Source organism: Manacus vitellinus, unplaced genomic scaffold (assembly GCF_001715985.3).
Source record: "Manacus vitellinus isolate BGI_N305 unplaced genomic scaffold, ASM171598v3 scaffold_4_pilon, whole genome shotgun sequence".
Lineage (NCBI taxonomy): Eukaryota > Metazoa > Chordata > Aves > Passeriformes > Pipridae > Manacus > Manacus vitellinus.
The window spans coordinates 24,271,767-24,296,041 of NW_021940604.1; the positions used below are offsets into that span (position 1 = coordinate 24,271,767).

Below are 24,275 nucleotides of genomic sequence, written 5' to 3' on the forward strand. Positions count from 1 at the left end.
AATTGTAGCAATACTTTAAATGAATGATTATCCAGGGTGACTAGAGCACTACTGTATGTGATAACCTTGCACACTCTCCAATGCAGTTTGAATTTCAAATTTGGTGGTCACTGAATTGTATACACTTTTCTGTATTTTTCTATTCCCATGTATTGAGATGTTCTTAAAGACACATGCAAGTCTCTCTTGGAAGCACATTTCTGCAGGGATCTATAGTTGCTATAGTGTTATAATCCAAACCAAATATTTTCTGAGGCATAACAGAAAGCTCTATTTCTAAGCTATTTGAACACATTTATTCAAAAAGTATTAAATATGGGTAGATGATGACTGCAGAAGAAAATATTTCTAGATGTGGAGTCTTTTGAAAGGAGCTAAAATTGTTTTTCTTTCCAAGAAAAATATATCAGTTTCCCTATGTTTAGTATATTTCAAATTCTGTCAACAAGTTATAAGCTGGTAACAGGAAGCTGCCTTCTGTTCTTCTCACTGCCAAGATTAGGGATGACATTTCTACCCTCTTGAAATCAGTGACAAAACCTCCTTTGACTTCAATAGGCAAAAGATTTCATCCAAAGCAAGAAAATTATTATCCTTAAGTTTTCAGAACTGAAAAGAATTAAAAGCCTCCTTCCAATTCATACTTATCTCCATTTTCAGATACTGCCATGCAAGAATTAATTACACTGTCATCATTTTCAATAGAAAGTTTATCTTAGTTGATTTTGATGCCTGAAGATGGAAATCAGCTTATGAAGTGTTTTACAGCATGCAACAATGATAAAAGACTCTTCACAAAGGCAAAAGCAAATGCAGAAAAGTAAACGCCTATCTTTCCATTTTATTAATATGGATTTGCTACCTTTCTACACAAAAGAATTAATATAATTTCTTTATATAGAAAATTATACAGATAGTTCTTTTTGCAGAGCGATGTTTGGTGGGTGGAGGTTTTGTCAGGAGGAAGGGTTGATTCAAGGATCAGTGAAATGGGGGAAAAAAGTAGACATGCAAACTTCTATTGACTTTATTGGACTTTATGTCACACTCTTCTCCCCTGTTAAATACTGTGTAGGAATAAAAGTTCAAATCCTTCTAACTTTTCTGCAAGAACCTTCCTAAGAAGGACAGCAAAATGCATGAGCCACGGAGTCCCATCTGAATTGTATAAGATTAGGATAAATTTCCAGAAATACTTAAGTAAGTATAACGTAGGTGTCAAGAATACACAGTGATTTGGTGCATAAGTAGGCACCAGACCTACAAACCTCACAAACACTGGAGATCTCTGTGATAACTTATTAAATGACACAAGCTCACCGAATTCAGTCAGAGCTGAGAGTGGGTATCTACCCAGTGACACAAGAGTGCAGATTTTACTATGTGATCTCTGGTTTTTGGCAAATCCTTATTTTAATGGTAAATTATCTGATACAAATTTAAGAATTGAAAAAAAAGGGGTAACTAAAAAAATTTGGTCATCAGTCTCTTCTAGGATTACAATTTTGTTCATTCTTCACCTCACAAGGAAGGTCACTGCAGAACAAAAAATTCCTTTAAAGAAAAGTTATTTTTAATTGAGTGTACTGATACTATGATCTGTGTGTTCATCCTCATACATCAATTTAGGTAAGTTTATCATACCATAAATATGGTTTAGATTGCCTAGCTGATGAAATACTATTTAATACTACTTTGCAATTGCTATTCCATACTAACGCTTCACAGACATCACTACATCACTTAACTGACTTCACAGGACCTGCAGTGTAAGCACACCAATGCACAGCCCCAGGGCATGCTAGAGTATGATTCTGCAGCATGACACTGACTTTAGTGCACCCCTCCTATTCCACGGTGTGCAGAGCAGTTTACCACAATGAAATATTGCTTTGCTTGGTCATACATTCAAATATTGGCCAGACCTATGTCATGTGGTAGTTTCTGTAACTGAGATAATAAAACCATATTTTGTCACGTAAGCCACTTCATAATTCAGCTCAAAAAACAAGCAACCCTTTAATTATCCATAAACAATATACAATTATCGTAATTAATGTGTGCAGTAGATTAACATAATTTAGGAATCAAAGATTCAGTGAAAATCAACAGGATTTAGGCTCTTAAGTCAGTGCTTCCAAAATAGCAACTCATCAGGGCAGATATTTTGAGAGTCACATTCCTCTGAAACTCGAGTTATTTGCACACCTCAGCACATGCTCATAGTAGCATAAGACTGAGGTTCTGCTGACACCTGTTGATAAATGTCTGAACAGCAGAACTGCTGTCTTACAATTAGGTAAATGAAATAAAAAACATGTAAGAAAACAGAAGTAAAGGTACAGACCTGTCTTCATTCTATCACAGAAAAGTTTCCAGTCATTGCTAAGTTATAATGGGAGTGAGGTTGGGGAAAGGACAATAAGGAAAGGTAAAAACAAAATTTGCTGCTAGATTTTCTGTCAGATCTGACAGGATGATGAAGTCACTTCCTACTGAGTCAATATACTACTTGCAGTTAGTCATTGTGGAGAGGCTGACTAAGCTGAAAGAGATTTGATAATGACTGGATGATCAGCAGAAGTATAATTAATATCAGCAGAGACCAGTATCTGTTTTTCAAATTATCAGAATCATGCTAGCATGGGAGTATGATGACATAGACTACTGAGAGATTTTCAAACTTTCTGTTTTAAATATAGGAAGATTGTTTTTGGCTTACTCAGCAGCTTATCCTCAGAACTCAGTAAATATCATATCTGAACTCTGCTGGTTTTGGTTAGGCCCAAGAAAAGGGAAAATTTTAGTAGAAACTTTTTGCTACAATACTAAACAATTAAGATAGACTTCAAATTTTCAGTTACAGCACAGTCCTAACATGAATCAATTTTAACTTTGTGTTAAGCAAACACACTGTAAAAGAGAGAAGATTGCTAGAGCTTTCATTATAAGAATTTTTGTTACTAGACTGCACAGTACACTCCCTTTTATCTGAATAGGGAGTGCATGGTGTCAGGTAAGAAAAACATGTTTGGGGCAGTGTTTTAGACACTATATAAATCTGTATTAACTGCTTTTCTGATAAGAAAAGATCAGACAATGTAGATTTGCTCCTTTTACTGTTGTTCATGTGTGATCCTTCTTTCCTTCTCAAGCCCTACTTCATCCCCCCTCCTCTCTCCACAAGAAACAAAGGAGAAATTTACAGTAAAAAGGAAATTCACTTTCTGTCCCTGGTGTTCACCTTTAGAAGAAAATTACTGCTCGTAAAATACAGGTCCAAAGATCTTATCTTGGACAACTGTGTACTTGGGTTTCTTTGTACATTCCCTCCTTCTCTGTATCCAGGGTGAATTGGAAGGTATGAATGGATGATTGCTGTGCTTCCTGGATGCTTGCCAGCCCATTCGGGAATTACCCTGCTCTGCACTGAAAGGGCTGCTGAAGCCTGAAAAACCACGGGCACTGCCACGTGCCAGCTGCCAGCTGTGCAGCAGCGTGCAACCAGACTGCCCTCTCCCGCCAGCTCAGGACTCTGCAGCTGTGTGAAGCACAGCTGTCCAAAACTTCCAATACACCTCAGACTGGCTGCTTTTACAGTATAAAGCTCATCTGCGCTGATGTTGCAGGAATGCCCAAGATATTGGGATGTACAGCTGCTCAGTCAGAGCTACTCACAAGCCTTGACCGAGCTGCTAAACATCCAGATATTCTGGACAAACATAAAATACGTTCATCTAGGACAACACCTTGAGGCTGAAAAAGACATTTTCATCAGACAAAATGCAGCTCTGAATCAGATGCAAGGTCTTCGCTGCCTGTGAAGTTGCAGTCGAGACTGCTCAAAACTCCCAGATGTACTGTGCACATACAGCTTGTTTGTGTAGCCCACAGGCAAGTTGAATGCTTGACAGAGGTATTGAACTAATAATTCTCCATATGATGCAAATTTCTGTGCATATATAATTCTGTCTGGGAAGCTTTAGTCAGAAACAGCCTTTGCCTGCCAGTATTTACCTGAGCAAGTTGCTTAGACAACTAACAAGCTTTTATGAGCATTGGGCACATCAAGACATTGCCACTAACCACCTTGCTGGTGGCATGTTCTTGAGCTCTGGAACAAAAGGTGTAGTTGGCAGCTGTCCTGCTGCCTTGCAAAGGGAGAAGATGAGCCGAGAAAAAAGTTCAGAAGGAGAAGTGGCCAAAAGAGAAGGGATGAGAGACAAGAAGCCATGTAGGTGTTGTTTACTGTGTAAGCAGAGCTGATGAACGCAGTTATGTCACTTAGTAAGAGTTATCATTATTTCCTGGCATATTTCCTCATATTTACACAACCCTCAGCCTCCCTACAGGATGTCCAATTACAGACAGTAACTCTTTCCATTAAGAGTAGGCAATCGAGGCACAGTTCTGAGCTGGTAATTATAAAGGTTTCATGCCATTTCAGAAATGCTTTAGATCATTGTCATTTCAGGCAGTTACTTTATTTGCAACCATGAGCATTTTTGGGGCTGATCAGACTTTAAACACCACCACACGCAAACCTCCATGCCTCCAGCTGGTGCCATGCACCACATATACACACGAGTTTACCCTGGATGAGAAGCTGGGGTAAAGTCCTCCCCAGGCTGACAGGACAGCATGGCAAGGGCTCCTGGCAGCAACTTCATTTGGAGGAAAAGCAGTTCATCCATCTTACTAGCCAAACCATCATCTGCCCCCTGCATGTTTCTGGTGTATGGGAGGAGTGCACTGGGTCTCTTCCTTGGATGTAAAATGTTTGCAAGTTTTCTGACCCAGGAAACCCTATTGTAGAATAACCACCGTGTGGATGAGCCTGAGGTCACCCACTTGCAACACCTTTATGGGCTGCACGTTCATCCAGACCTGCTGCACAGGCCAGAGCCTGCAGTGGTGCCAGACTGTAGCCCCTGACAGCGGGAGTGAGGGGGATGAGCACCAGCCACCAGGGCTGTGCACTTGGAGTGGCCATCTTCACTGGGACTGGGTGGCCAACTTGTCCTTTGTTTTTAGGGTGAAGGGGAGTCTCTGGTAACATGTAGAAGTGTGTTGGATGGAAATGTTCTAAAGGTTTGGGTGGACCAAGCCAGGTTTAGCCTGGAGGAGGCTCAGGGGTGACCTTACCACCCTCTCCAACTACCTGAAAGGAGGTTGTAACCAGGTGGGAGTTGGGCTCTTCCACCAGCAATAGGAAAAGAGAACATAGTCTTAAGCTGAGCCAGGAGAGATTTAGATTGAACTTTAGGAAGAATTTCTTCACAGAAAGGGTGATTAGACATTGGAATGGGCTGGCCCGGTTGGTGGTGGAGTCACTGTCCCTGGAGGTGCTCAAGGAAAGACTGGACGTGGCACTTAGTGCAGTGGTCTAGTTGACATGGTGTTATTCGGTCATAAGTTAGACTCGATGATCTCAGAGGTCTTTTCCATCATAGTCGATCCTGTGATTCTGTGCCTCTCGGCTTCGAGCTGCAGAGCCCCTACCCAGGAATAAGCTGCTGTTTTCGAGGCAGCTCTGCAGGTCAGACCCTCTGCCAGCGCTCAGGAACTGAAAGGAAAAAGAATGGAAATCTAAGATTTGATTTTTTTTTAATTATTATTATTATTATTACAAGGAGGATGAGACCCGAGCGGTGCCCGACACACAGCTCCGCCGGAGCTGGGTGAGCAGGAGGGTTTAGCAGAGGCCGGGGGCAGCAGTGAGGGCGGGAGGGCCTCTCGGCCCGGCCCCTTCTGTGCCGGCGGGGCGGCGCGTGCCCGGCAGGGGGCGCGACGTATGGCGGCGGCGCTCCGCCTGTGCCGCGCTGCGTGCCTTGCTGCCGCTGCTGCCGCCACGGCCCCGACGCACGGGCCACGGACTCGCCGCCGCCGTCCGCGCCTCTCCGCCTCCACCTCAGCCTCCTTCTCTTCCTCTTCCTCCTCCTCTTTCTCTGCCGCTCTCGGCGCCCGCCGCCCGCCATGCAGGCCTTCCAGTACCGCGAGGTGTACCGCGACCGAGAACCGCCGTGAGTACGGCAACTGCCGGGGCAGCCCCCGGGCGTGCGGCGGCCCGCCCGCTGGACGCGGGGCTCCTCCGCTTGGCCGGCCCGCCCCGGGTCGCCTTGGGGGGGGTGTTGCTGCCCGGCTCTCGGGCTTTTGTTCGGGCTCCAGCTGCTCCGTGCGGAGGTCTCAGGGCTTGTCAACGCCTGCGGGCCGCGGCGGGCTGTGCCGGGGCTGGTTGGGGCGGGCATCGGGGCCCTGGCGCCGGTGGCCCCCGAGGCACGTCCCGCGTGTGGGGCCGGCCAGGGGCCGCAGACAGCCGAGCCCAGACGGGCGGATCCCGGGGCTTCGGCACCGGCTGGCATGTGGCAGGGAAAGCCCAGGCCTCCGCCGGGGCTGGAGTAGCGTCAGCAGAGGAACAAATAGTCTATTTATATAGGATGGCACATCTGTAACATAGTCCTATCTCCTCATGTTCCGACCGTAACTGGATACACAAGGATTACGGTGTTAGTTTGAGTAAAATGGGTTCTTTTTTTTTTTCCCCTTCTGCAAAGCGCTGTGCTTTGGGCACCGGCCCGGTAATTATTTACAGAACTAACATCGCATTTAAACCAAAATGTTTGCCGGCATGAGCCAAAGCTGTAAAAGCTAAAGTATTTATTTTCGTAGTTGGCTAAAAGGCTGAACTGTGCAAGTCCTAACAGGAGGTATCTAGTCCTGTTTTGTATACTGAAGGAAGGAAGCAGGTTAATTCAACCACGTGGATTAGTCTTTTGTGGGTTTTTTTGCTTGCTTGTTGTTTTGGGGGTGGGTTTTTGGTTGGAGGTTTTTTTAATTATTATTTATATATGTACATTATGCACATGTTTGTGGGCAACAATAGTAGGGAGGGCTAAACTAGAGACAGTTCGTGTAACCAGGAACCACATTTGGGGTACATCCAGTAATCAGGTTTGATAATTTGGCTCCAACACCTGGATTTGGAGGAAGCTTTAGGTTGTTTGATTTTTTTAGGGATATTGGTTTAGTGGGGTATATTTTTTACTTACTAATCTATCTTGTGGTAGGACTGAATGTTCATTTCACCCTTTTTCTGGTGCTCTGTGTTTTTTCTGAGGACTACTCTGCTGCCTTAGTGCCATCACCAAAGTGGTTATATTAGCAACTCACCTGGGAGCAATGTGTTGCTTTTCTCTTTCTTTGCTCCTTAGCACTGTATGTTTTCGTGAAATTCCGAATACTCTTCATTGTGATGACTATCATTCCTTGATGGACCGAGTTTGCTTGCGAGTATGTCTCTTTTAAAATTATTGTCTTTTATGAATTCAGGTGCAGGATTACCATGGATGTAAAATAAGCGACCCATACTGCTGGCTTGAAGATCCCGATAGCGAACAGACAAAGGTAACCTTTCCTTGTATGAGAATAACTGTTTTCACATGATTCTCCTTTATAGACTCTGTTTTGAAGAACCTGCCAGTACTTTCTGAAAAGTTACATAGTGAATCATAGTGAATGGAAGTGTAGTTCATGTGGCACTCATGGGGCCAAGAGCAATGCTGTTATTTTGTCCCTGTATTTTAGTGGGAGAAAGGTCGGATGGGGCTTGGAGCAACCTGGACTACTGGAAAGTGTCCCTGCACTGGCAGGGGGCTTGGAACTAGACGATTTTTAAGGTCCATTCTAACCCAAACCATTCTGTGGTTCTATGAAAAAATGGAACACTTTGTATAACCTAGATCACAGAATTTGCAAAATTAAGGCCTTGTTTATCTTGCACCCATTTTTCTTAGACAATTTGAATGCTCAAAGTGGTGTTATCACACTGAAGAGAAACACTCAGATTTTAGAGTGCTTTATCCACTGTCCTAAGTACATCTAAAATTGCCATAATAAAATAGTTAGGAAAGGGTAGAAAGAAAACTTCTTTGGCTTGCTTTTTATACAGTGATCGAGTGTGTGAGTATATTTTTTTTGTTTAATCCTTTTTAAAAGCAAAATAAAACCAAAAACATTTTCCTTCCTGAAGTTAGGCTTTTTTAGTGTCTGCTATTACAGATTGCAGGTGTTGCGGTGTTTTCAGCCTGCAGTCCGGTATAGCTAGACTGTGCTGTTGGAATCCGTCTTTCGCTGAGAGAGAATCCTGAAAAGTGATAGGAATGACTGTGAGCTAGGTCCTCTGATATTAATGGCATAGGGACTTACAGGGGTGGTGGCCTGGAAGTGGTAGGTGACCTTGTGGAAGAGGTTTCCTCTGTAATGGCTAGTAACTTTGTGATAATTGTAGTTCCAGATCTAAAACACTGGTGTCTATCCGATATGCATGATTTTGTCAGGAAGATGATGGAGGGCAGGATCTCCCTTCAAAAATATCCCACAGTGTAGCTTTCCATTAGTGAGATTCCTTCTAGGTTCTGTCATGTATGTGCTTACTTAATACACCTTGATGAGCCTAAGGTTGGTCAAATTGAACTTATTGTAACTGTCAAGAAAAAATAAAATGTGTACAGTTAGGAACTCATTCCCTACTTATAAATCTGTTAGCGTATTTGAAGACTCATGGGATTAAAAAGCTTGGTTTGGGATCTGGTTTTAGTGAAAATGCCAAGACATGATTTTTGTGTCCCTGTGTTCAATACTGTAGCCACGTACTGTGAACAGGTTGGGTGAGAACAGTTGGAGGACAGTGAACCGCATTGTCCAGGGGCTGTAGTTTATATAGGAGGCAAAATAAGGAGTGAGGGATTAGAACATCCTCATAATAGTGCAGCAGCTCAGACACAAGATGTCGTATTGGTGGAATGAAGATCTTGTTATATCTTACTTGCCTACACTAAAAAAACGCATGCCTTGGCAGTGCAGTAGTAGTATGACACAGAGTGGAGAGAGTTTCTGTATGTGTAAGTATGCAAAGTATCCAAAGTTTCAGGAGTTACAGAACAAAAGGGAGTAAAAGTATTTTGCTGTTCTACATCTTTCTTAAAAGAGGTCAGAAAACAATGGTCTTGAAGTGCTAAACGCTAAACTCCTTGGATCTCCTTTATCACTCACTTCTTTGTGCTCTGCAGCAGAGGTTGCTGATGACCACTCTTTCTTGCTAGCTTTTAATAGTTACATCTCCAAGTTCTTGAGGTAGTTTGCAGGACTCCTGCAGAACAGCCATTCTGAACCTACCAGATCAAAAAATAACCAGACACTGCTATAGAGACAGTTGAATGACCATATGGGCTTCAGAGAGAATATGGAGCGTGCTTTGTAGGCTTTTCAGACCTTCATGTCATTGACCTTGAGACATTTGTCCTTCCCATTCTTCTTCCAAGTCACACTCTCTGTCCTTATATAGTCCTTTATATCCCAAATCTGCATTCGTTTTTTGGAAAAGCAAATATACCCTGTGTACACCTCCAACATTATGCTACCTTTAAGTTTCTACATATTAAGTACTGAACTAGAAGAATTCCTTGGACATTTATGCTCATCTGTAGTGAAAGACCCCTATTCAGTTCCCGTTTACAACATGCTTGCTTGATTTGAGTAGGTGTAACTTGATTTATGCCAAGAGGGAAGAATGAACATCTTTCATTTATTAAGTTAGAATCTTTTCTCATATGCGAACAATCAAAATTATTTGAATGTGTGCTGTCAAATACATACAGAAATATGTTGGAATTCTACTTTTCTATGTGTAGCAGAAATAGTTGTGTCAACTATTGGTGTGCTCACAGAAAATAAATGAATAGGCTTCACTTAGTTTCTGTTTTGAGTCAGTGAAACATAAAGTTTGCTGTTCCCTGAAGCATGGGGAAATAAGCAGGTGAGATTGGTTTTAGCTCTGAAATGTTCATGGCAGTTTCACCTGATGTTCACTGTAGCTAAGACTGAAGGAAATTAGAACAGTTATGAGTATAAAAAAGTCTTATTTGGCTTTTGCTTCAACTAGTCCAAATTATCTTGTGGACCTTGATAGTTAACAGTTTACAAACAAGTGAACACAGAAGGGTAGAATTTTTTTGTAATTGGCTTAATCAGGTATTTTTGCAGCAAGAGTAGAGTGCAGATTGTGCTGTACCTGTTCAATTGTAGTTTGAATGTTTCCATTAAGCCAAGTGGCTTTGTAGTTGCCCTCCCTCTCATTCTTGTGCTGACATGAATGCTTCTGTCCCTCCATTGCATGGGTACAGACATCACAAGGTGATATTTTGGGAGGGAAGACTTTAGTGGATTAGTTTTCTATTGACATACATGGTTCATATAGGTCACCCCAAGGCCACATGATAGTTGGATCTAAGATGTTTCAAGAAGGGGATCTTTCCTTTTCTAGCCACCCACACTCTACTTTTAATTAGGTGAAAGTCAAATAGATCTATAAATTTTTCAGCCAGGTCACCAGGATGATCTTATTCTGTATGCGGTGCATTTATCTGCTACAAAAAGGAGGTTATTGAAATCTACAGGTGGCTAAGCAGGACTGTTTCTTGTCAAATGGGCAGTCTTAAGAGTCCATTAAGCCAATCATCAAGTCACATCCTCAGTCTTTTGTGCAAAAGCTGTTATTCAAGAAGTATGGGCTTTCATATTAACAGTCTATGCTCTTTACTACATCCCTTTTTTTTCCCCTGCGTGTGCTTGGTTGGAGCAACCAAGGGCAGCTATAAGCAAGCAAAACTCCCTTCTCCAGATTCACAAATGAAAATTAACCCCTGGGCAGATGGGGAAGTTCCTATTAGACTTTGGAGAAAGGAAGTGTAGAATGTGGGTTCATGCTCTGCTACTGTTCAGCCACTGACTTTTAAGACAAAATGAGGAAACATCTCTGGCATAGTTAAAATCTGCTACACTGGTAAAATGCTTCTGGTAATGACATAGGCCACAACTGCAAAACCACGCTTTCACTGTTGTTTTAGGTTTGGCTTGGCTGGACTTTTGAACTTCTTGGTTTGTTTTAACACTTTGTGGGAAATAAGCTGGGAGATAAGCTCTTTTTTAGACTGCAGCAAAGTCTTTTGCTACTATGTTAGTCATATATAGCACCCTAACTCACTGATGGTGTAGCAGCTAGTTCGAGAGATAAGGGATGGACAAGGGATGAGAAAGCAGGGATCATGTAAGGTCAAGTTGTACTATTATGAACACGTGTATGCTTGGATTAAGACTAGAATCAAAACTCTCAAAAATACAATTAAGTGGATTTTTAGTTACTATAGACCAGTGTTTAGTTCACATTTTGATACATTTCTAATTGCACTTAATTTTTCTTTGTAAATACCAAAAAAGTAAATTCCAAGAGGCAAGCCACAAGAAGTCTGATTAGTTTTAATTTGTAATACTTAACAAAGGTATGTGCCCTCTTGTAGGAGTTGCACTGAACTACCTTTTACTGAGAATGTATATATGAACTGTAAATATTTTGCAGACAAATAACAAAGACTAGTAGTGTTAAAACAGTTTGTATTCTGAGACTTCTCCATGGAAAGTATGCTGTGAGTGGAAATCATTGTCTTGAGAGAGTGTCTTAGTGGAATGTAGAAAGCTTATAGGTTTTAAAATGGCATGGTCAAAAAAAGCTTGTGTTTCTTAGATGAAATTTAATTATACTTTTTAAAAAAACCAAAAACAACAATTGGCCTGCTCGAGTAATGGCCAAACACTTCAACCTCAAGTAGAGCATCTCTACTCTTAGGACAGTGCTTTAGACCCTTACTCTGTTCTTTCTTCTGCTAGCAAATTCTGTCCTGTTTCAAACCTTATGACAGATTGTCAGATGCAGGTATAATAAAAATCTTTCTTTTTAGGTTCATGAAGATGTACAGTTACTGTTAGCCCTGTAGCATGAGTGGCACGTGATTTGCTCACCGTGGTGGATGGAGTTGTTTACTGTGAGAGTTTCTGGTGACATATGTTCCTGTACCTCACCTAGAGCAATATTTCAATTAGGTATTGCTTTTTGAACATCAGTGCAACCTCATGCTCAAAGGTGCAAGAACAGAAAGTTGCCAGACTGGACCAGATTCTTCTCAGTGGAACTCTTTCAAAAACCTGTAATTCCTTCCTCCTTTTTCAGACAACAGTGGCACTCCCTTTTTCATATAATCTTGAAATATTTGGTGCATATTTAGGGGAAATGAGAAAAATACGTCAAGTTCCTGTAAAAGCAAAATTACTAATGATTCAGTTGTGAGTGCAATAATTAGTATGTAATCATGCTTTTATGCAATGAAGGCTTGTAAGAAAAAGTTTGTGTCTCCTCCTTGAATACCAGTAATGAAAGCAAATGTGATAAGGTGTGTCTGCAGTTAAAAGTGAGTAATGCACAGTTCCAGTATACCCTTGCAGGGGTGTTGTAATTTCGGTTGTGTTATTGATAGATGAAAAAAATATCTGTGCCAGTTTCTGTCCACTGAATGCAAATGAAAAGTGCTTTTGCCCATCCAGTACAATGGATGGTTGTATACATGTTTTTATAAGCCATTTTTTCTCTGAAAATGTCACAGCCCTTGGAGGAGTTAGTTTATTTGTGTAGGATCCACTGTCTAGATTTTTGTGTATGTAGTCTTTGAAATTCATGTGTTTCCATTTAGAGAAGACAAATTCAGAGACACACAATTCTTAGGTAGATTTGGTTAAATTCTTTCATCATCTGATGGGGAGAACAGTTCTAGCACTGCAGTGTGGAGGCTGCACGCTGTTTTGACTTACCACTGGGATGTGCTGTGCACATATTAATTCTTCACCTGAAGAATTAATAAATGACTAAACATTGATAGCAATTGGTATATGTGTGCCAGGTACTCTGTCTGACAGCAGCTGGCTTTTCTGAAGAATTGCAAAACACATTTGTAGCCCTACTGTCCTGTAGTTCCTGTCCTGGGATGAAGTGTAACTCAGATGTTACAATACATTGATCTGATTGCTGTGTGACAGATTTGGGACAGGTAGAAACAGTAGCCTCTTTCAAAGCAACTGAGAAAGAGACCTGTGTATGTGGGAGATGAATAGACAGGGTTTCATGCTCTAGGCAAGAGGCTGGAGTCCCAGAGCAATACTGCTGCTGTCACTGCGACATTTGGCTGTGTATTACAGCCATGCAGTGTCCTGTCCTACCTACTTCATGTTAGATTCAGAAAGGCCTGCTTGTTAGCAGCTGTGATTCACCTTAAGATGCTTAGCTATTAATTTTATGTTAATGTACCATGCTATAAATAGGGATGGCAAAACACCAGTAGAGTACCCCATTTTCCATGCATGCCATGGGAGTGGCAACCTCTAGCAAACAGCTGGTGTGGTAATGGTTTTGACCACTGTCCTTAAGTGTTTGTGACAGGGAGTTGGAATGTTTTAAAGAAACCAGACTTCTCAAAGCTTTCAGAAATTGCATATTTTTGCCTTTTGTAACTAAGAATTGATCTCTGTACAGCACTTTGGCCTTCTCAGGAAATACTGACTGGGACTAATTCTGTGTGTTATGTTAATAATATGAACATTTGATGCATGTGAGATTTTGTATCATCTTCCCAGCTCCTGAAATGATAGTGCAGTCTGTGGGCAATATTAACCATTTAGGCAAATAAAAAGAGAGTTTTTAAAAGCATGGAGTGTTTTTTTGGGTTGTGTTTTTGGATTTTTGTTTTGTTTGTCTGTTTTTGTTTTGCTTGATTGTTTTTTATTTGTTTGGGGTTTCTTTGGTAGTTGGGATTTGGGTTTTTTTGTTTTTAAGGAGAATGGCAGGAATGTCTTGTCTTTTGGCTGGTTACCCCTGTGCATGCCCTGGAGAGACATTACTCAAGATATAAGTTCAGTCTTATTACAGAATTGTGGTATAATGCAAATAAGCATGTAAGATTCTTCAGGTATGATACTGCACAACCTATGTGGGCAGAAAGATATCGGTGATGCATTGCTTCTGAAAACACTTCCTGTAGAAAATGTGCATTTCTACTTGAGTTCATATTTTTTGGGGGGGGGATTGTTTTCTTTCAGGCATTTGTGGATGCTCAGAACAAGCTTACAGTACCCTTTCTCGAAAAGTGTCCTGTCAGAGGGCTGTTCAAAGAACGAATGACTGAACTTTACGATTATCCTAAGTACGGCTGCCACTTCAAGAGAGGAAAAAGGTATGTGAGGAATGTCTTGGTGATGAATGTGAAGCAAGTCAGAAGCAACTACTAATTGGGAAAACAAATTATAAATTATATTTATATGTATTCTTTTATAGTTCAGAAGTAGGAAAAGTAAGCCAATGTTAACAAGTGCGGTTGCATGATGCTGAGCACAAGATGCTTGACTGTCCTCTTCTTGTTCTTTTGTTGTCTTTTCTTTCTGTAGGAAGAATTGTGAGTTTATCAGAACTCAGACAACTTTGTAGAACAACTGTAGTAAAAGTAAGGCTTTGAGGAGTTCCTTTCGGGCCTGGTCATCCTGGAAACAGCATAAGTCTGTCATGTTGTTCCAAATATTTGCTGAAATACTGCTCTTATGTTGGTCATTCTTTTAGCAGCTTTTGTTTAGTCATAGCCAGTGAAAAGCAGTGGGAATTCCCTTGTGAAAAACTGCTTCTTTATTTGCATGATGATAAGGGAAAAATAATTTGGAGGATTTAAGAGTACTGATGCAAAAAGATATGTTTTTTAAGAAACAAACAAATCCTGCTGTGTTCCAATGTCTAGTCTGCTTGTATCCCTGTTTTAATTCTGTGGCTAGGTAGAGAGATGGTGCTTCTGTGGCTTACCGAAGATTACGAGACTGCAGCTGCTATTGAATTTTGTGTGACTTCTGTTAGAAACACTATCAGGCTTCTAAAGAAAGGAAAGGGAGTAAAGGGATGAAACGCTTGTTAACTTAGTAACATCTGAAGATTGTTTTAGCAATTGAAAAAGGTAGAGGGAACAAGCAGCCATTCTTAATTGTGGGAAACACAAATAAGGTTTTTCAATATTTTCGATTTGTTTGATCCTGGTTGAGTGGTATGCCAGGTATGTTTTCACCATCATCCATGGATCATGAGAAGGAGCAGAGGATGTCTCATTGTCTTAAGATTTCTGCACAGATATTGAGGGAAATTTGCTTTAGTTATCTGTGCTGTGGGGAAGGTATAGATATAGATAGAGAGAGAAATTCTGTCCTGTATGGGGTTTTGTGAAAGACTAATGTGGGCAGTGAACCCAAGTTGATGTTGGTTTCAATTGTCACAGATGCGGCTCAGCATGTCAGTGTATAGAGGTGTCAGGTTTAAGCTCAGAATCAGTGGAGATTTTTAGGACAATGCTGCATCCAGGGAAGTATGCCTTATTGAGAGAGTCAGGCAAAGCTTATTAGTTTGTATGTGATGCATCCATGTATGTGAAGCTACAGCTTCAGCTGTAGCTATGCTGAAGCAGATTCTAGAGCAGGCCTGGTCAATGACTACTCTGGATTCTCTGCAGTGCAAACATGTCTGGATGTGGTTACCTTCAATGCTGTTAAGGCTTGATGTTGCAGAAATGCTTATGGCAGTAGTCTTCACTACAAGATACAAAGTCTTAATTTGATGCAGCTGACTGTCCTCCAGGAAGAACAGTTATGCCAGGAGCTTAATGTGCTTATGATTTAGGATACTTTACTCTGATTGTAATAGATGTCTCTTTGGTCTTTCTGAGTGATACTCTATTTCTTGGCATGTGCTGAAGTTTAATCAGAGCAATTTAAAAATAATACAAAACCCCCCTATATTACGGTGTTTGAGGCAATCAAGAGGGCTTTACCAAGTTAAGTAACACTAAGTAAGGGGTGAGGGAAGGAACTGTTCTGTTTGAAGAACCATCCAAACTTCCCATGACACTTAAAAATTCTGAAATTTAATTACTCTGGTTTAGTGCTGAAGAACAGCTGATAAAGGACAGTGTCTCAAGAGTTCTGCAGAATCTGCATACAGGAGTACTGGGAGGTGCTGTGCCTGTCACATTGTTTGAGGTTTGCTTCCTATCTTGTTGCCCAGCATTGCAGAGGTGAAATAGAGAAGAAAATGCCTGGTCAAACTGAAAATTACTTTTCTTTTCCTTCTATTTTTTTGAATCTTTCAGTTTTGCACTTGCTGAACATTACTGTTACTACTTGAGCATATTACTAGCTCAGACTGTTAGCCAGGCCTTTGTGAGTACAGTTTCCCCTTCTTGGCTTTACCAGGTTCCCATGCTTGTATCCAAGTACTGGTTGGTCTTAGGGGATAGATGAACTTATTTTTAGATTTGAATATTGCCCCATAAATTCCCCTGTTCCCCCAGGTGAGGCTGCTATTTGGTTTATTAAGTCACAGGTTTGTGTAGTAAAGTTCTGAGAAGGAAGAAAAGTGTAGTACCTCTGTCTTGTGTAGAATATGGGTATTAATTTCTTTGAGGTCTGTAGTGTTTTGTGATGTGAAGAGTATCGCTCACTAAAGACAATTCTGTAGTTCCTACAACTCTTTCAAACACTGTTTTAGGGACATTGGTAAATACAGATTAAATAGTTTTGGTTCTGTTTCATTTGAACATAAGTCTACCACCCAATACGGATTGAAAGCAGCTATATGAATGACAAAGTTGAGAACTTAAGGAATGGGAACATGTGCCAGCTCTTGTAACAGGGAAATGCTGTGGCTGCCAGAGATGTTTAACACAGACAGTTATGTCAAGTTTATAGTATACTAGGCATTCTTTGAAATGCACTGTGGCAAATGCAGCTTTTTATTTTTAAATAATGGTTTGGATGCATCCTACAGTCTCTAGCCATGATTCCTACTCTGCTGCGGAGCTTGTTTTTCCCTTATATATTTATCTGCTTTTATTTCCTTCATGACAATCTCATACAAGTTTTTTTGTGCTTGCCTAACTGAAAATCAAGAGTTTTCCTGCTTATTTTCCCCTCTTGTGTTCTTTTAGGTATTTTCACTTTTACAATACAGGACTGCAGAACCAGCGAGTTTTATATGTACAGGACTCCTTGGATGCTGATGCCAAAGTTTTTCTTGATCCAAATAAGCTTTCTGATGATGGCACTGTGGCTTTGCGAGGTTAGTGAGACTGCGGTTTTCAGTCTTCAGCAGACATTGGAAATTTAATCAAAGTAATCACAGTAACCATATGGGGATTTATATAGTGTTTCAGAAGAACACATCTAAGTCTACACTGTATCAACAATGAGCTTGGTTCAGTTTCATTGTGCTTTTTTTTTGCAACTCTGTAGCAGCCTTCCACTGAAATATGAACAGGTCTTGAGGCTGTCCATAGAAAGGACAAAAAGTTTATGTATTTTTATTGACAAGTTGTCTTAAAATTGTATTTTACATCTTTAACACAAGCCACCAAGTTAAAAAAGTAAGAGACTGTGAAGGAATATGGCATTAAGTTTTATGAGAATCACAAAATTTCTTGTTTTCACTAGGACTGTAATTTCTGTTAACTGTCCCCTTTCCCACTTGCTAGTGGCTTAATGTAAAAGCGAGATTCTTGTATCTAGAAGTCCTATAATATCTGTTCAAGGCCAGTTAATAGAAACAGAGGACGGAAATAGTGAATGTGTCTCTAAGTGTGACCTAGTTGAAAAGAATCAATGTGGCTTTTTTTAGTGAGCAGTCCTGCCTTGAACTATAGATGTAAGGAATTGGGTTCATATGTTTTTAAAAGTCTTACAGCAAAGTCTCCTTCCAAATGCATTTAGAAAACAAACAACCGTGTAACCAGAGGGAAAACTCATGGTGTGGATAAATGATTGATTTAAGGGCAGGGAAAGGAATTACTGATGGGCTGTCAAAGTGGAAATCATCAGTGAAGTTCTGTTAGGGACTATGCTAGGACTTGCAGTGTTCAGTACATATTAGAAAAAGGAGTGAGCCTTGAGGTTGCAGAGTTTGGTGACAATACAAAGTTATTCCAGATGAAGGCTGAGGAATGGCTGAAGAGCTACAGGAGAATCTTAATAATAGTGAGTGGGCAATAAATTGTCAGGTAGAGGTCTGTGTGCAGATAATTAAGTGATGCACAGGGGGCAAACAGTCCTAATCTCATTTGTAGAGGAACGGATAGAATGAACTCTCGAGCTGCTATGATCACATGATCACCAATGCTTAGACTGTAACACATAGTTCCATGAAAATGTCAGCCTGTTTCTCGGTAGAAGCCAGACAAGCACATCAAATATCAATTTATTTGTCAAGGAGAAATTAATCCCTGGAAGTGTTCAAGGAACGACTGGATGTGGCACTTAGTGCTATGCTTTAGTTGACAAGATGGTGTTCGGTACAACTTGGTGATCTTGGAAGTCTTTTCCAACCTTAATGATTCTATGATTCTATGAAATAGAGTACAGAACAGAAGACATCATTTCATTAGCAACCCCAGGAGTTTATACCATAGCATGGAATACTAAATATGGTTCCAGTCTCCTCCGCTCAAAATGGACTCTAAAATACTATTTGGAGGAGAGCAGTAGGAACGATCAAGGGTGTGGAGCAAAGGTCAGAAAAAACTGAGTGTGCCTGGATCAATCAGCTTGGAAAAGGGGCAATTTAGCAAGGATATAATAGAGGTCTACAGAATCATTTGTGGCATGGAGCACGGACAGAGGAAATAGGAGTTGATTAGTTGGTTTTTCTATTACAAGAATGAGGGGATATCAAATGAAGGCAATGGGAGTTGAGTCTAAAGCAAACAGAAGAAAATGACTTTAAACTGAGAGTAGGTTTAGATTGGATATTAGAAAGAAGTTCTTTACTGTGAGGGTGGTGAGGCATTGCAACAGATTGCCCAGAAAAGTTGTGGATGCCCCATCCCTGGGAGTGTTCAAGACCAAACTCTACAGGGCTTTGAGTAACCTTTTTCTTGTGGAAGGTGCCCCTGTCTACAGCATGGGACTAGAAACTAGATTATCTTGAAGGTCCCTTCCAACCCAAACCATTCTATGATTATAAGATTGTTCTTATTCATGTAGGCATCACATTGTGGTTACTCCTGAGTACAGCTAAGTGGAATTTTACTCTGAATCAGTGACCACTCCTATGCTCTTATAGGGAGAATAGTGAGTGCACAGTAGTACCTCTCAAACCTATGATGTCTTTGAAATACGACTTTTTTTTTGGTCATTTTTTGGTGAGTACTTTCAGGTCCATACAGGCCTATGATCATTCAGTCTCTTGACTTGAATTGGTTTGCAAGTAGTGAATTCCATCCTTATCAACTATGACAGAAGCTCTTCTGAATTTTTTTCAGAATAGTGCTTTCCTCACACTTTGGATAAAGTGAAGAAATATCAGAGGTCTTATCTGAGAATACTGGTGATTAATACATTTGTGTACTAGTGGCAGAGCTTTCCAGTTACTTCAGTTTTCGTGATTTTGCAGCATCTAGTTTTCAGTGACTCCATTTTTTAAGTGGTATTTACATTATTTGAGGATACATTGCTTGGATCGCAGTTTCTGTGGGCTTCTTTGGTACTGTTTCTCTCTGAAAATACTACTTTTAAGTTCTCTACTTGTGTCCATTTTCATTTTCCAACTCTTCCCCCCAGACTCAGGAAAGTAGAAGAAATATGACTCAAATCATAATTCAGATGTTGAGCATAAGTTATGCTGCTGAACATGAATAGTTACTGAATATCCTTGCCTAAACTTGGATCTGTGAACAAACTGATAAAAGTGCTGTGAATCCCAAGTCATAGCAGATGTAGTTGCTTGCATTGTCTTTTAGAAAATAAACCGTCTTCTCTCAGTGTTTGGTGAACACAGTTCTTTTAACTAGTGTCCCAATTTCATCTGTTTTCCATTGGGATTTGTCTAGCATGTAGTAGATGATAAAAAGATGTGTGGCAAAATAACAAGCACTTTTTTGAAAATACTGTTTCCTTGTGCTGCTTCTTGTTTCTTTCCAATTTCCTAGGTTATGCATTCAGCGAAGACGGTGAATACTTCGCATATGGCCTGAGTTCTAGTGGCTCTGATTGGGTTACTATCAAGTTTATGAAAGTAGAAGGTCCTGAGGATCTTCCAGATACACTGGAGAGAGTTAAATTCAGTTGCATGGTATGGACCCATGATGGAAGAGGCATATTCTATAACTGCTATCCAAAACAAGATGGGAAAAGTGATGGTAAGTATGAGTGTGCTAATTGCATACTATGTGGAAGCAAAATGACCTTTGCACTACATTGGTGCAACAAATGTTTCAGTTTATACTGAAATAATTAGCTGTACTAGTTTATACAGTTAGAGATCAAACTATGCCTTGTATGGCCAAAGCCTGTGCTCAGTTACTGTGAGTATCTTCTTGTCTGCTCCTGTTTTTCTTTTAAAAGTTTGATATTCCTTTTCTTTTTGTCTGGAATGATTTACTTAGCTTTCATACAGGGTTCTGTTGGGTAGAATTAGATGTCTGGTGACAGCTTACTTAGATCTTTCCCCTTATACATTTGTGTGGGCATAGATGAGCTGGTTTGGGATGCTGACCTGATGAATAGCAATCTGACGCATAAGGCTTTTGTTATTCGACCAGATTAATTCATCTGTGGTTCACAGTACAACAACACAAAATGTTTATGCTAGCAAAAGTCAAGGAGCAGCACACAAAGTGAAATAAACTGCTGAGAAGCGTCAGCAGGAAAGGAAATTAGCAGCTCTTACTATAAGGCAGAACTACTGAAAAGTTTTCTGGAGCTGTGCTTTTTGTTAAACTGGAGAAAACCTGAATTTTGCCTCTGTATTTGCTCTTGAAGCCTATCATTTTGCCAAACTTGCAAGATAGATACCCACCTTTTTTTTTGTTGGGGTTTTTTAACCTCATATTTGTAGTTCAGAAGTTGGAGTGTTAGAAAACATTGCAAGAAGAAAATTAAAAAAAAGTTGTAACTACTCAGTGCTTTAAAATACACCACTTTTATATTTTCAACAAATGGAAATATGAAGGTTTTTAGAAATGTTAATTTTAGCAGTAAATCTCCCCTTAGTTGCTCAGGATAAAATGGGAGTGAAAACATCATTAAAGGGGTTGTTTTTCCTTGCTTTGCTTGCTTGTATTTCTAGAAAACAAAGCTTGAAATGATAAATATTAAATGTGAAGAACATATTATCAGCAATAAAAGGAAAGGATAACTGTTTGAAGAGGTTTGCAGTGTGAAGTTTTATTTTGTTTTGGAGGAGAGCGTTTGTTTGGAGGGGAATGGCTACAGTTTGGAACCATTCCTAGTTCTCTCTGCTGAATTTCTCTTTCATATGCAAAGGGATACAGATGTTTCTAAGGGTTACATATGGTTATTGTTGGATTTCTTTGAGAACTAATTGGTTTAAATATCTGCATTTCACTAGGCACTGAGACCTCTACTAATTTGCACCAAAAGTTGTATTATCACGTATTAGGAACTAACCAGTCAGAAGATATCCTATGTGCTGAATTTCCTGATGAACCAAAATGGATGGGTGGAGCTGAGGTATGGTAAACATCCTGCAGCTTGTCATTGTCATGTTCTGTGTTTCAGATTCTAACTGATAGTAGGTGTTAAATGGAAAACATTTTATTAAAAGAACATGTTTTATTAGTGTTGTAGAGGTGACCGTTGAACTAAGAATCGTTGATTAAGAATTCCCAAAAATAAGACTACCTAGTTTGCTTTAAATCAATCCTCCAACCTGTAATGACACAATCTCATATGCTTTTTCTTCATTGAGGTCATTCTGCCTGATACACATTCCAAGACAGAGAAGGATCTTTTGAGAGATAATGTGTCACTGTTCTTGTTTCTTCTTCGTCGATGTTTAGCCCGATGTTTAGCAAAAAGCTTGTTCCAATAATCAGCGTATCTGGATATTCCCTGCCATATATTTATTTTGTTTATTTTCGTCGTGTCTTTCCTGAAAAATAAATATGTCTATTCTGCTTAATTAAAGAATGGAGACATTCAGGTCAAAATCTGTTAATACTGTGTGCACAACTGGAGAATTCTAGATTTTCCTGTAAAAAGTTTTATCAACACAGATAGAGTACAGACTGTGTTGTTGGAAATGGAACCAGTGACTGCTGCTGGAATTGATTTCTTAAGCTTATTTTGTTGAACTACTACTATATAGTGCAAAGGTTTTGTAATTAATATGTGGTTTGTTCTTCATATTAGGTTTAACAGTGCTCAATTCAGTGTACTAAGTGCTGTTGGAATGGAGTGTTGGTCATTCTGTTTATCAAGGAACTGATGTTTTTCCAGTGGATGAATACCCATTGTAATACCTTGCTTTCTCCTAGCTACTATGTTTAATCAGTACATTTTGTTTCTATATAGGGTTGTTTTTGGTCTGATGCTTTTGATAAATATGAAGTAGTTTTACTCTGATTTGGGTCCTAGACTACTTTTCCCTGAGAGCGTCCCTCTTAAAAAATTTGTTCATCAGTCTGTGTCACTTTTCAACACATTAACCCATGAAAATGTTGGTGGGAGTCTTTTCTGTGGGCTGCAAGAAAACAGATCCTTTCAGAGAATTTGAACAGTGAGATTTAAAATGAGACAGTGAGTGAGAACATGAAGGGCTTCCCAGCAAAGTGATGACACTGAGTTTTCTCTATACAAATCAGATTTATCTGTAGGTTCTGTGAATAACAAGAACCTTTTTTACACAATCTGATGTATTCATGAAACGTACATTTAACAACTGACCTGAATATCAGTGTAAACTTGCAAACAGGGCTTTGGATTTTTTTTTTTTTTTTAATTTTCAAAAACTAGTCAGTTCTGTTGAGTTTAACTGGCAATAAAATGGAATTTAGAAATCATTATCCTTATTTTCCCCTAGTTCCATAAATAAATGGACTTTCTGTTGGTGACAGATGTCTTGTAGTGATGTATCCACTGATTCACAAGTGATGTTCATTATTATTATTATTTCTTTCCAGTATCATGAGCTAAACTCCACATGTTGTTGTGAAGGCAAATTCGTTTTCCATGGGGGAGGACTGTTGCAGTCTGATTCATTAGGCTCTTGCTGTAGAAGGGGAAGATGAAAGAATATGGTGCAGCTATGAGTTCTGAAACTACTGGAGTTGAAACAGGGCAGTGAATAGAGAAAACACCTCCCTCCTGTGGGTTCTTGTTTAATAAATTTATATCATAGAATGGTATGGCTGCTTATGAATGTCCAGAGATGTTCCATAAATGCTATTTTAAGGAGTGGTAAAACAGAGATCCACCTCAGTGAATAATCATGAACTTATCTAAGTGAGAGTACTTTGAAACAGCTGATATTCTGAGGTTGTGCTGTGAGCTCCAGCTGTAAATATGGCTCTGTTATAGTGATACTAATGAAAAAATGGGTTTTAATGGCCAGGAGAAAAAATATTCTGCAATAAAAAAACCCAAAACCAAATTAAACAGTGCAATTGCAAAACGTGGTTTCATCCTTGTGCAGTAGGTCAAAAAATCTTCTTTTCAGGCCATTCCGACAAGTTTTCTGGTGAATTTTTTAAAGTGTTTGAGAACATGGAAGACCACAAAGTAATGGGGGAAAAGTTAAAATATTGTTAGTAAAAATCAAATTATATCGCTTTTTGGTGCTTCCTTGGTGCCGATATGCTGCCATAGATTTTAAAATACACAGCTCAACATGCTGTGAAATGAATGCTTTCATGCATTCCTATCAGATAAATAAATAAATGTTTTAATTTTAGCAACCTTACTGGTCCAAATAGGTAGAGCCCTCTATAAATTGGATTCTTTTAATGTTTTACACAAGCTTCAATGAAAACAGTTGGATTATGGTGTAGGAGTTCTAATCTCAACTACCAAACCTTTCTCTATGGTGGGGGTAGAGTTGAAACTTTCATACTCAGAGCAGAATTTGCAGGTCTCGCAACCACTGGGCCAAGAAAGAGAAATAGAAATTCCAAGCTTGCAAGTGAAAAGCACTGAGAAGGAGATCCTTCAGAGACTGCAGCAGTAATAATGTTGCCACGATACTTCAGAAAAAATGAGTAATCTCAGGTACTGTAGGAAGTCAGAGTGGTGTGTATTCTTAACGGAGAGAAGAAACTAGGTCACTGATGAGGACAAAAGAGGCTTGTATAAAATTCTGTCAGCTTAATATATGTACAAGACAATATGCAAGAAAATAGCTTCAGGATTTTTTTCCTCATTACACATTCAACACCAGCCCCAAGTATGCTTGATTTAAACAAAATCTGTGGTGCTGAAAATGGTATTGGCAGAGAAATATATATATATTTCCAGTTCTTCACTTGAAGGGATTGCATGTTTATCTGTTTATTTTTAGTCATACATATGTTTTGAAAAAGAGC

At 39.8% G+C, this 24,275-nt stretch overlaps 1 protein-coding gene across 1 annotated transcript in view; it reads left to right on the forward strand.

The window, feature by feature from the left end:
* Positions 1-5,794: 5,794 nt before the first annotated feature.
* PREP (prolyl endopeptidase) overlaps positions 5,795-24,275 on the forward strand; it is a 90,072-nt gene continuing 71,591 nt past the window's right edge. The window contains exons 1-7 of the mRNA XM_029962753.1: positions 5,795-6,398; positions 6,458-6,504; positions 7,330-7,404; positions 13,978-14,111; positions 16,893-17,023; positions 19,884-20,093; positions 21,305-21,426. Coding sequence (XP_029818613.1) covers positions 5,795-6,398; positions 6,458-6,504; positions 7,330-7,404; positions 13,978-14,111; positions 16,893-17,023; positions 19,884-20,093; positions 21,305-21,426 — 1,323 coding nt within the window. The remainder of the gene's footprint in view (positions 6,399-6,457; positions 6,505-7,329; positions 7,405-13,977; positions 14,112-16,892; positions 17,024-19,883; positions 20,094-21,304; positions 21,427-24,275) is intronic.